Source organism: Camelina sativa, chromosome 20 (genome assembly GCF_000633955.1).
Source record: "Camelina sativa cultivar DH55 chromosome 20, Cs, whole genome shotgun sequence".
Lineage (NCBI taxonomy): Eukaryota > Viridiplantae > Streptophyta > Magnoliopsida > Brassicales > Brassicaceae > Camelina > Camelina sativa.
Window position 1 is genome coordinate 16,749,420 of NC_025704.1, and position 13,667 is coordinate 16,763,086.

Here is a 13,667-nt window from a genome sequence, read left to right on the forward strand (position 1 = left end):
ACATTTTTTTTGCAGGAACCTGGTTTAAACGTACGTTGGTAGCGTTGATCAACGTTTAGTTACTAATTAATAGAATCTTTACCACTTGATGAAACACTATTAGACTATACCTGCTTTGGAGATGTATTTTGTCCATCACCAGAAGGTTTAATTTGGTCAAACCTCTTCTGAAAAGACTTAAATGCACGTCTAACAATGTCCTTATCTCCCATTCGTTCCATGATCAAGGATTTTCTTGTTGTTGCAATGACAGTAGGATCAGAGCCTGGCTGATCTAGATTGAGAGAAATGGGCAATGACTTTGTAGCGGTGTGTCTCTTTCTCGGTAGAGTCGACACAGTTTCCTTCTTTACTGAAGGGCGAGAAGTAGATATTGAAGCTGGCTTGGACACTCTTAGAGTTGAAAACCCTGAAGCCTTTGAGACAGTTGATGCTGCTTTATTTACTTCCTTTGTCAGGCTTTTCTCCTTGCTTGGTTGATTTTTCCTAGTGGTTACAACCTTGCTCGTTCCCGGTTTCTTAGTCACCTGACTAGGCTGTAAGACACAAGACACAGTCATTTGAAGAAAATATGAGAAATCACTCATTCAATCATATAAGGAAGCTAATGGTATTTTACCTTAGGAGAGCCTCTCATATGGTTTGTTTGCACATTTTTATTTGTCTTCTTGATTGGATTATGATTTTTCTATTTCTTTGTCTCCTTCCTTGGATCGAATCAGTTTGAATCCACCAGTTAATATTCCAGATAAAAACACACATGTGCCTAACTCAGACATCAAAACTTAAATCAGAAGCCAAAACCAAAAAGATTTACAAGTACCATATCAAGCATAAGAATCATTCTCATTTCTCCATCACATCATCATACAAACATACCTAAATCCTAACTGTATCAAATTCATGGAACCAAAAAAACAAAACCATGTTTCTAACGAGTAAAAGCATATAACATAAGAGACACATAGATAAAAAGTGTAGAAGGGACCAGAATCAGAGTTGGTGAGAGTCTGTTACGGCTACTTCCATTCTTTAATCTGGTTTGGTTTGCAAAAGTAGACACACTTTACCATTGGAAATAAGACAAACACACTACAAGTAATAATAATATCAAACAAAACAAATCCATGTCTGCGTCTATTATACACTCGTCTCTATTGAGTTGCTAAAAGGTCTTAAGAGACGGTGTACTTTGGAGGACCTTTTTGATGTACTAATGTTGAGTTTCTTTTCTTCTCTTCTTCACCTTTGCTGATCTGGTTCATCACACTTGTATCTGAACTATCTGAAGGACTCACGCATATTTTCAGTTTTGATTCCATGCCAAGATAATTGTTCAAGACTCTTCTTATTCCAAATCCTCGAGAAGGAAGAAGACCTTTCTCACTGACTTTGTTAGTGTCCTTGCTGGAGTAAGGTGTCCTCCTCTCTCCTTTCTTGGTGCTAATCAATGAAGGTGAGAAGCCTGGTATTGTTGAGAAGCTTGTTCTGTATGGAGTTCCTAATGCGGATATTAGATAAGGGATTGGTACCACTTTCTTGTGAGCTATAATGCTGCTGACCGTTGGATTTGGCAACATATTGTTATCCTCTGATTGTTTTGTTAAGTCATCCACGTAGAGTAAATCATCGATTCGTGCTACGATGTTTGATGCTAAGCTTTCAACTGTCCTCGAGTAGCTTTCGAGGATTGATTTCCTAATATCCTGAAATATTTCAAACGACAGTTTATATAAGTAAGAACAAGCAAAGCCACTCTATAATGTAGACAGAGAAAATGATTGGTTTTTGGACCTTGTTCCATTGAATCTTGCTAATGTCTAGAGAAGTCTGAGTTAGAGATGGAAACCCCTGTTTCAAGCAACGTAAGAGAGTTTCAGATCTCTCCACAAGCAACCCCCTTTTGTCACCAGTAGCCATACGTTCTTTGACCATATCCCATGATAACCTTGGAGTAGTAGAGCCTGCAGTATTATTGTTGTTGTTGACTCCAAGTTTTGTTTCTACTCTTCTGCGCCAAACATATATCGAAGCTTCCACACGGTTTGCAATATCAAGAGAAATATGCTCAAAGGACAGATCAAGGCAGTCAAGTAGACACTGAGCAGAAAACTTCTCAGATGTTATGTACTTGTAAATAACATCCCCAAGACAGGACCTACCGTTCTGTGCCAAAAGTTTAATGTCAGAATACTAAATTTCTTCAAAAGATTGTTTAAAAAGGATGCTCTGAATGAAAGATATAGAACCTTTGGAAGGATTTCAATTATGATTCGGGAACATCCATTTCGGTTAAAACAAGGCTGTTAATTGCCATTGCAGCTTTAAGTATCTGCGTTGCACATTCCCTCTTGTGATTCAATTATGTTCTTGCTTCTTCAGTAAGACCATTAGGAGCTAAACGAGGGACAGACAACCACCATTTCTCCTCTTGACGCTGAATCTTTCTGCGGAAAGAAGCTGAGCCATCGTTTTCAGAAGCTACAATCCCTTGATCAACGTACCAGAACTCAGTTTTCTTGAAACTCGCCAATATATCCTATTGCAAACATAAATTTATATCTGAAATCAAGAAAAGGTTTCACTTGAGAAGATCATCTGTATAAGAAAGGTTGAGTGAAACTCACGAGAAGCATATTGTCCAGTTTACGAAGAGCAGGGAGGTTGATGAAAATATCAAATCTTGGTCGACAAGTCATGACCTGAAGAAGAAGATCCACATACTGAATCATTTAAAATTCCAGTAAATGCAATTGCAATAGTTTACAAAAATCAAATACTTTACCTCAAACTTTTTGCCGTCTTGGTAAGTTTGTGTTGAAGGTGTTAACTCAACGATGTGATCATTAACACTAAGTATCCACTCCATTTCTCTTCTCCACATCTCCTTCTTTTCCCTCGGTAGCGGCTCTAACCTCCATAGTTGCCCAAATATCGTAGCTAAAACAAGAAACATTTATTTCAACACTTTGAAATATCTTGAGTTCAAACAAACAAAGACAAGATAGTCTTTTTTTTTTTAACTTACCACAGAGATTAGTGATAGCGTTGGAGATGGCTAAAGCCGTACACACGCCTTTACTAGAACCTGACATATCTTCACCAAGCAACAACTTTGCAAATCTCTCCTTCATAATATCCACATCTAATTTCAAAATCAAGATCTTAAGAACATTCTCAACTAAAATTCTGAAAAGGAAAAAAGTTTCAATTTTTATTTTGTTCCACACTAACCTGTAACAGTCATGTCTTTCCCTTTAAAACCAGAATCATCGTGAATGGTCGATGTCTTATGATCTAATCTAACATTCTCCTTAAAATTCTTTCGAAACGAAGCTTTTCTAATAGGCCAACCAAGAATCTGCGACGGTGGTGGCGGAGAAGATGAAGCGACGGTGGTGCCGGAGGAGGAGGAGGAGGAGGAGGAGCTCTCGCAGCTCGTAGTGCTTCTCTCCTTTGACTATGTTGTTACTACATCTTCCACAACCGAGTGAGTCAAACTGAGTCAAACTGCTTCTTTTCTTCTAGAAGTGGAAATCTCGCAACGGGCTCTCTAGATCAGACCTCGCCTGTTCCTATTATTGTTCATGGGAAGATCACAAATCCCAATTACACCAAACGGCGCCGGAGAAGAAGAAGAAGATGATGATGATGGGTTAAGTTGATTCGATAACAAATACTCCAGCTTTGGGGTAACAGCAAAGGCGTTAGAAACCGCCATATATTCCGAGTTTATAAAGCAAGCAATCTCAGTTAATCGTGGTAATTGGTATACGGGTCCGCCTCCGAGTCGACTCCAGAGAACCGCCGCTCTGCAACACATGTCCCAGCCACCATGGATGCGTCACTGCCGCGTTGCTTGTCAGAAACCCACCGCTGCGCTGACGGGAGTGAAAGATTGCTCACTCTTGTTGTTGCTGCTCCGACGATAATTCAGGCAAAATAAAAACTAGATCCGAAACTTTGTTCTCGAGAGAGAAAGTGAACAGTGAACCCATGGAATATTTGTCAAGCTCTGATAATTTTGTTTCTTTTGCCATGATTTTATCAAATTAGAAGGAATCAATCTGGTGTTTTTTGCCAACCCAAATTTTAGAGAATCCCAAAAAAATCAGAAATCTATCCTTCAAGATTTTTGTGTTCCTTTCTCTTAACAATCAAAGACAATTTTAAATGTAAATGACATTACTGTAATAAAAGAAACAACCTTGGTTTAGAAGTAATAATCAAACTTTTCTGTATTGTTTTAGTAACTCGGTTTTCATAACGTGTTATTATTGTAATAAGACTACTTTTTAGTAATATTCTAGCTAATTTAGGTTTTTTTTTTTTTTTTTGGGTAAACATTAAATTTTCGTAAAACTTTAGGAATCTCTTCTTTGAGTCAATTCTAAGTTCAACGAGGTTTCATTAATTCGTGTAATGATAATTGGGTTTGTTTGTTTCAAACAATAGCATAGGAATTATATATGAATCCCTTGGTTCTGAAATTACACGTTGTAGCTTACGTATATAACGATAGCGTTACATAATTTGCTACAACTCAAGCCATAGTTTGCTCCAGGAACAATAATAATAATGTCGGTTGATTTTATAATTCCCGGTTAAGTTGTAAACCCGGTTTAGTTTTGGTACAGTCAAGTGACATCAACCCACTAGGGTTATGGTGTGCGCCGTATCCTAAAATCAATCAAAGAAGTATTTTCTAAAATCTCTCTTTACTCTGTCACTCAACTACTACTATCCACCTTGAATCCAGTAGCCTCGAGGTGGTTTTCTTACTTCATATCATCTCGGTGAGGACCGATTCGGGATCTATCTTGCTGTTTCATAGTTGTACGACTCATGATTCAAATATGATTGTTGATTTTAATGGTTCCCTATCTAAGTTTTGAAGATTACTTTGAATCAGAGCTAATGAAGCTTATATAGAACGATTACATTCTCTTGCTCGTTTGCTTACTTTTGATCAATGCATATTTTTCGAGGAACAGATAATAACCCTATTTTACATTCTCTTGCTCATTTGCTTATTTTGTATGATAAAAGCATGAAGACTCCTAATTCTAGCCACTGGTCGGAGCTTCCTATGGACAAGAAGGTTTCAAAAATTTGCCATTTCCTCCGTCAAATCCTGGGCGTGATTTTTATGAAAAAACAATTACCTATAACATTGCTGTTACGACATCAGGAGAGGTTTTGTTGGTCGAGATCTACTTTTACGAAACAACAATGCGTAGGAGGTTCAGTCTCTTCAAGAAGGATCCTAATCCAGACCCTGATGCTATTAACAACGATCCGAACCCGCTTGTTGAGGTACATTCTCTAGGTAATGAGGCAATGCTTCTTGATTTGGGTATCACCGTGCCTGCTGACCATACCCTTGGTATCGAACCAAACTCTATCTATTTCACCCGTCATGACCGTACTTTTAAGCGAGGCAAAAAACCTTCATGCCTGGACATATGTGTGTTCAACCTTGCAACAAAGAACCTCAAACGCTTCCCTGGTCTCTACAACTTAAACTTCACAGATGCTCGATGGTTTCTCCCCTCATGATCTTGATTTGTTTTTCTTTTCTTGGAGAGTTCACACATTTTCTCTTCTGTTATAATTCTTTTTATATTCTATGTGTATCGAATAAGCTTTGAAAACATATTAAGGACTAAAAACATGATATACCTCCAACTTAAAGCTCATGGATGCTCGATGGTTTCTTCCGTCTTGATTTGTTTCTTTCTGCATTCCTTTGTAGTGTTCTTAAGAGATTTTTTACACCTTATGTTTTTAATGTCTAGTCGTCTTTTCTTTTTGATCTTCTCAAAACGTACAGGTGAATATTGAAACATTAGAAATCAAGATATTATAAACATTGACACTGAACCTTTTAGCTGCCGGAAATGTGTTTATTTTATTTTATTTTATTTGAACTTTAAAAACAATCAATTACTTTTCTTCTATAGACTATATAGACTTCCCATATTCGTATGAGTTAATTTAATTATACCACCGGTTCTGTATATTTATATTCTCTAAATCGGTTTAATTACTACCACCGGTTATGTATGTTTATATTCTCTTAACCGGAAGATCATCACGTATCCAGTATAAATATACTCTTTGTATAGATTATACCTAACAATATAGCATCTTTTTATCCTTTTTTTTTTGGCAAAACAAAACGCACCGTAATTACGCATCTGTCTCTCTTTCTACCAACCCAAAAAAAACCCATGAAGCATAGACAATTTTGAGTTCTTTGATCATCACTTCATTACAGTAATTGCGGATTCAGTATCTTCTGTGTTTTGAGGTTATTTTTTAGAATTCCAAGGTTTGTTCTTCTCCCAGCTTGTTTTGTTCCTTGGTTTCGATTGATATCTTAGGGTTCTCGATCGGTTTTTGCTCGTTTCACTCTGATTCGTGTTTTTGATATTTGGGTTTGGTTCGTGCCATTGGAATTATATGCATGTTAGAAGCTTATACATAGCTATATGAGGGTTTAGAGTATAGGGCCTCTAGGCTCATGCATAGCGATTTAAAGGTTTAAGGTTTATGCTAATCATAGCGAGCCCCTTCCTATTACATGTTAATTAGAACGATTTATTCTTGTCTGGTTGGAGTTGACAACGCAAAGCTGAAGTAATAACCCTTATTTACATTCTCTTGCTCGTTTGCTTATTTTGTATGATAAAAGCATGAAGACTCCTAATTTTGGCTTCTGGTCGGACCTCCCTATGGACATCTTGAGATCTGTGTTTGAACGTTTGAGTTTTGTGGACATCTTGAGATCTGTGTTCTTCTCCCAGCTTGTTTTGTTCCTTGGTTTCAATTGATATCTTAAGGTTCTCGATCGGTTTTTGCTCGTTTCACTCTGATTCGTGTTTTTGATATTTGGGTTTGGTTCGTGCCATTGGAATTATATGCATGTTAGAAGCTTATACATAGCTATATGAGGGTTTAGAGTATAGGGCCTCTAGGCTCATGCATAGCGATTTAAAGGTTTAAAGTTTAGGCTAATCATAGCGAGCCTAATTTTGGCTTACTTTGTATGATAAAAGCATAACTCCTAATTCTGGCTTCTGGTCGGAGCTCCCTATGGACATCTTGACATCTGTGTTTGAACGTTTGAGTTTTGTGGACTTACACCGCGCTAAGATTGTGTGTTTGAATTGGTATTCATGTTCGAAACAAACGGAACTCTGTAAAAGAAGATCTCCATGGCTGATTCTGTTTCCAGAGAACGATATTTGTGCTCTGTATAACCCGGATGAAGCTAGGGTTTACAAAACTAAACGTGACTTTTCAGGGATCCGATTCTTGGCAAATTCAGGTGAATGGTTCTTGGTTATAGATTCTAAATCCAAGCTCTATATCATAAAATTGTTTAGCGAGAAATAGATTGATCTTCCACCTCTAGAGTCAATGAAGAGTGACTACTATAGTCTTGAACGAGTCGGAGATAGTGAATTCAAGGATGTAAGATATTATTCCTCATCAGCTGTCATGCATTATAATGCGGAAGAGCTAAGAGGTCTTTTGTGGCTAGATGAGAAGAAAGACGAGTACATCGTAGTATGGTACTTCAATAAGAGTTACTTGCGTATGATTCACTATATAGCCGTTTGCAAGAACGGAGAAGATCATTACCGTGAGGTTTTAACAGGCATGTGGTTACCAGACTTTTGCCATATGGTGGTACTCGAGCGTGGTGGTGATAGTCTTTACGTTTCAATGAGTTATCATGTCATTCAAAAACTGGATTTGTTTGGACAAGAAGATTCCGAATATTCGAACGAGAAATATAGATTAGTACCATTTCATTCGCCAGGTCCTCTGAGTGGTGATAAAAAAACAGTTAGCATTAACATTGTTGTTACAATATCAGGAGAGGTTTTGTTGGTCGAGAACATCTTTTGTGGAAGAACAATGCATAGGATCTTCCGTCTATACAAAAAGGATCCTAATACAGACCCCGCTAGTATTATCGAAAACCGGATCCCGTTTTTTGAGGTTGATTCTCTAGGTGATGCGGCACTGCTTCTTGATTTGGGTATCACCGTGCCTGCTGACCATACTCTTGGCATCGAACCAAACTCCATCTATTTCACCCGTTATGACCGTACTTTTAAGCGAGGCAAAAAACCTTCATGCCTGGACATATGTGTGTTCAACCTTGCAACAAAGAACCTCAGATGCTTCCCTGGTCTCTCCAACTTAAAGCTCACGGATGCTCGTTGGTTTCTCCCCTCATGATCTTGATTTGCTTTCTTTTCTTGGAGAGTTTCACAATTTTTCTCTTCTGTTTATAATTCATTTTATTTTCTATGTATAAAATATGCTTTGAAAACATATTCTGGACATGGTGACTAAAAACATCAAAAATATCAATTCTTCATAGACACTGAAAACTTTTTTTGCAATTTTTTTTTAACTCGCATTACTTTAATTTAATCTTATACTCAATGTCTAATCTATCTAAAAACGTCGTCATTGCCCCTTTTTTTATGCGGAATCAGTAACTATGCACCGCGAACATGCATGGTGATACCAAGTGTGAGATCTTATGTATCGAGAGGTTAGTTGTTCAGCCAGCTTGTGCAATTCTAGGTACTGAAATATACATGTTAGAAGCTTATACATATAGCAACTATTCAATTTGATGATTACTTTGAATCAGAGGTTATAATGAAGGGATTGCATTTTCTTTAATCAGGGTTCTGAAATTACTGTGATTTTTTTTGGGATAGATTCTTGTTTTGATGTTATGCTGATTTTTTTTACTTTTGTCTGGTTTGATTTGAAAACGTACAGCAGAAATGGTGTAACCAGGGACACCTTCTCTTGCTCGTTTGATTCCTTCTGTTATATATTACCTCTGTCCAAATATGTAGCCTTTTGCAAGAACGGAGAAGATCATCACCGTCACATTCCAGCACGAAGCAATCTTGACTTGAACTTACAGAGCTTATCTGATATAGTACTCCATGATGGTGACAGTCTATATATATATATATATATATTAACTAAGTATCAGTTCATTCGAAGACTTGAATTTTTTTGGACAAGAAGGTTTCATGGACGTATCCAACAGACCAACAGTGATACATTTTCATTAAATATGGACACAATGGAATACATTTTAGCATGTGTTAGCAATCACATTGCTGTTACACCATCAGGAGAGGTTTTATTGGTTCAGAACTTTTTTTGCAGTGTAAGAAACAAACTGAGAGAGAGAGAGAAGTCTTAGTTTTATATATTGACTCTTTCATGCCGTACGTTGGGCTTGTTTACGAGAGGCCCAAATGCTTTACGCATTCTACAAAATCGCATATTGTTTGAAAAAACCCTAGTTCTGCATTTCTACTCAAGAACTCGATCTCAGCAGCAACACATTCTTCTACACCCCTTGTCTCCTTAACCCTAATTATGGCCGATGTTCGTTGGTTGGATCTTCCTATGGACATATTAAGATGTGTGTTGGGACGTTTGAGTTTTGTCTATTTCCACCGCGCTAAGATGGTATGTTCGAATTGGTATTTGTGTTCGAAACAAACCTCGCCTCGATTAAGCGGATCTCCATTGCTTATTATGTTTCTAGAGAGTGGTGATTGTCGTCTATACCACCCGGAGGAAGCTAGGGTTTATAAAACGAAGAGAGACTTACCAAATATTAAATTCTTGGCAAACTCAGGTAACTGGTTCTTGGTTATGGATTCTAAATCCAATCTCTATATTATAGATGTACTTAGCCAGAAAAAGATCGATCTTCCACCTCTAGAGTCGATCAAAGGTTGTCAATATAATCTTAAGAGGGTCGGAGATAAAACATTCAAGGAGGTAGGAACCCATCGCTGTGTTATCCAGAAAGCGAGAAATCTGAGAGGTCTTCTGTGGGTAGACAATAAGAAGGAAGAGTTCGTTGTTGTATGGTACTTCCATAAGAATATAGTCCGCAAGTATATGACTGAGTATTTAGCCTTTTGCAAGAATGGGGAAGATCATTACCATGAGATTCCAGCACGCTTTGCCTTACGAGATGTGTCTGATATGGTACTACTACCTCGTGGTGACAGTATTTACGTCTTAACGACTAGTAATCACATTCGAAAACTCACATTTGATTCGTCTGGACAAGACGGTTTCAAGAATATTTTATCACCATTTTGTTTACCAGGTCCTCCGATTGAATTAAATCATCATGATGATGAGTGTCGCTATAACATTGCTGTTAGACCATCAGGAGAAATTTTGGTTGTCATGAGCATCTTTTCCGAGTCTTCAAGGCCTTGGATGTTTCTTCTTTACAAGAAGAACCGTTATCTATTCCCGGGTAATAGTTTGTACAACATGCTTGTTGAGGTAGATTCTTTAGGTGACGAGGCTCTGCTTCTGGATTTGGGTATCACCGTGCCTGCTAATCCTGACCTTGGTATCCAACCAAACTCTATCTATTTCTCTCGCACTCGCCATGCTTGTTTCTCTTTCCAGAAACGTTCATGCCTTGACTTATGTGTGTTCAACATCGCAACAAAGACCCTCAAACGTTTCCCGGGTTTCTTCAACTTAAAGCTCAAGGATGCTCGATGGTTCCTTCCGTCTTGATGATTTGTTTCTTTCTGAAACATTAGCAATCCTCCTATTATTAAAATGGAAGTACTTAACATTTTATTTGCAAGCCTTTACCATTTTAATAAATATCACAACTTAAAGTTATTATTTGTAATATCATAATTTAAAATTTATCAAAAATGCCACAATGTATCAAAAATTTATCAAAAATGATGTATCAAAAATTTATAATGTATCAAAATTTATTTTAACATATAAAAATATTTAAAATATTATATTAAATAAAATTTAACCCTTGCTACAGCATGGGTATTAATCTAGTCAAAATATTATAAACATAGACACTGAACAATTAGCTGCCGGATTTTTTTTTTTTTTTTTATTTGAATCTAAAAACAATCAATTACTTTCTTCTATAGACTATAGACTTTCCCATGATCGTATGAGTTAATTATACCACCGGTTATGTATATTTATATTCTCTAAACCGGTTTAATTACTACCACTGGTTATGTATATTTATATTCTATTAACCGGTTGAATTACTATTCATAACCGGTGATATAATTAACTCCAATAGTTCAGCATCCAATATATACTTTTTGTATTCATTATTAACAATTTAACATCTTTTTTATCCTCTTTGTTTTTTTTGGCTGCTCTCTCTTTCTAGTTTCTACCAAAAAAAAAAAAAACATCTCTCTCTCTACTTAAGGACGAGAAGCATAGATAATTTTGAGTTCTTTGATCATCACTTCATTACAGTAATTGCGGATTCAGCATCTTCTGTGTTTTGAGGTTATTTTTAAGAATTTCAAGGTTTGTTCTTCTCCCAGCTTGTTTTGTTCCTTGGTTTCAATTGATATCTTAAGGTTCTCGATCGGTTTTTGCTCGTTTCACTCTGATTCGTGTTTTTGATATTTGGGTTTGGTTCGTGCCATTGGAATTATATGCATGTTAGAAGCTTATACATAGCTATATGAGGGTTTAGAGTATAGGGCCTCTAGGCTCATGCATAGCGATTTAAAGGTTTAAAGTTTAGGCTAATCATAGCGAGCCTAACTTTGGCTTACTTTGTATGATAAAAGCATGAAGACTCCTAATTCTGGCTTCTGGTCGGAGCTCCCTATGGACATCTTGACATCTGTGTTTGAACGTTTGAGTTTTGTGGACTTACACCGCGCTAAGATTGTGTGTTTGAATTGGTATTCATGTTCGAAACAAACGGTGCTCTGTAAAAGAAGATCTCCATGGCTGATTCTGTTTCTAGAGAACGATGTTTGTGCTCTGTATAACCCGGATGAAGCTAGGGTTTACAAAACTAAACGTGACTTTTCAGGGATCCGATTCTTGGCAAATTCAGGTGAATGGTTCCTTGTTATTGATTCTAAATCCAAGCTCTATATCATAAATTTGTTTAGCGAGAAACAGATCGATCTTCCTGAAAGTGCATCAGAGCTCTGAAGGTGACAGGAGCTTGCGAAGTGTCTCAGAGTGCTGGTATGCTGACATGGCAGATTGGCTGACGTGGAAGAAGATTATGGAAGTCGTGATAAGAAGCGTGAGAAGGAATGAAGAAGAAGATCAAGATATACACGAAGATATTGAGGGTATATTTGATCGAGAGAGTTAAGGGAGGATATTTCTTAGGATAAGGAATATTTCCTTTTTGTTAGGGATTCACAAAGATCTAGGTTAGAGATCGTGTGTGAAGGGTTTAAAGAGACGAGGGCTAGCTGCAAAAAGAGTTAGCACTCGTGGATAAAAGTTGTGAGATTTTGTAAACCTTCACACAATCAGAAAAAACTTTGAAGGTGAGTGTGTTCATTTTACTCTCTTAGATCTACACAGGGTGTTGTGATAGATAGACAAGAGAGTAGGTTTAGATTCATAACTTGTAAAAGGGAGTTTTTATAAGTTTGAATAAAAGCGTTTGCTTGGCGCGTTTCCAAGCAGTTTGAGTGATTTGTTGTCCTCTATACCTTTACAATTGGTATCAGAGCAAGCACCTGATAAAAAGTTCTGATATCCTTTTTCAACAGGTGAGATCTTGCGGCAAGGGTATGGAGAAATCACTGGATTTTGTTGCGGTTCAATCACCATTGAAACTCGATCCTGAGTGCTTTGGTTTTTGGAAAGTGTCAATCAAGCAGGCCATCTCAAGCATCGACATGGAAGCTTGGTTTGCGGTGGAAGATGGTTGGTCACATCCGACGGAAAAAAATGAGAAGGGAGACATGGTGCCTAAGCACAAGAAGAAATGGACAGCCGAAGAAAAAGCGGAGTCCAAACATAACTCACAGGCTCTGTCAGTTATCTTCAAGTCGCTGCCTAGGGACATTTTCAATAAAGTTCAAGGGTGTGAAGCTGCCAAAGAAGCATGGGACATTCTGGTAGTCACGTTTGAAGGCACAAGTAGGGTCAAACATACAAGGCTGGACAATCTCGCTTCAGATTTTGAAAACTTGCACATGACAGAAACTGAGTCAGTTGCTGATTACAGCAGTCGTCTGAGTGGTATTGCACAAGAAGCTGTAGTTTTGGGTAAACGCTACAAGGACAAGAAGCTGGTGAAGAAATTCCTCAGGAGTCTGCCAGATAAGTTTTATCCACACAGGTCTGCTATTGATGCTTCACTGAATTCTGATGAGCTCAAGTACAATCAAGTGGTTGGGATGATGCAGGCATTTGAGATACAGCTGAAGAAGAAGGAAAAGATAAATGAGAAATCATTTGCTCTCAAAGCCATTGAGGAACAGAAGATTGCAGAGTCTCAGGAAGTTGCAGATGAAGAAAAAGTCGGCTTGTTGGTTAAGAAATACTTTCGCAAGATGGAAAGAGGTCAGCGGAAGGGAACATCATCGGTCTTGAAATCCAATACTGATAAGGAGATCAGGAAGGGTGACAAGCAAGAACGACAGTGTGCTGAATGTGAGGGTTTTGGGCATTACAAGTCTGAATGTCCAAACAACAAACGAAAGAACTCTTTGCAATGCTATGGATGTAAGGGCTACGGTCATACTAAGTTTGATTGTCCTTCACGGGAAAACAAGCAGAAGTCCTACATCACTTGGAGTGAGAGCGACTCAGAT

General features: G+C 37.7%; 1 protein-coding gene, 1 long non-coding RNA gene and 3 pseudogenes across 2 annotated transcripts; 4 read left to right on the plus strand and 1 right to left on the minus strand.

The window, feature by feature from the left end:
- LOC104772589 lies at positions 994–3,721 on the minus strand (annotated as a pseudogene).
- Positions 4,695–5,780, plus strand: LOC109131290. Its single transcript, XR_002036915.1, has 2 exons — positions 4,695–4,796; positions 5,050–5,780. It is a non-coding gene; the product is annotated as an uncharacterized LOC109131290 (long non-coding RNA).
- On the plus strand, positions 7,051–8,256 carry LOC104772590 (annotated as a pseudogene).
- On the plus strand, positions 9,433–10,608 carry LOC104772591 (F-box protein At5g25290-like). The gene has a single exon (XM_010497189.2). The coding sequence runs from the start codon at positions 9,433–9,435 to the stop codon at positions 10,606–10,608; it is 1,176 nt and encodes a 391-aa protein (XP_010495491.2).
- The window catches only part of LOC104772592, a 10,408-nt pseudogene continuing 8,405 nt past the window's right edge, over positions 11,665–13,667 (plus strand).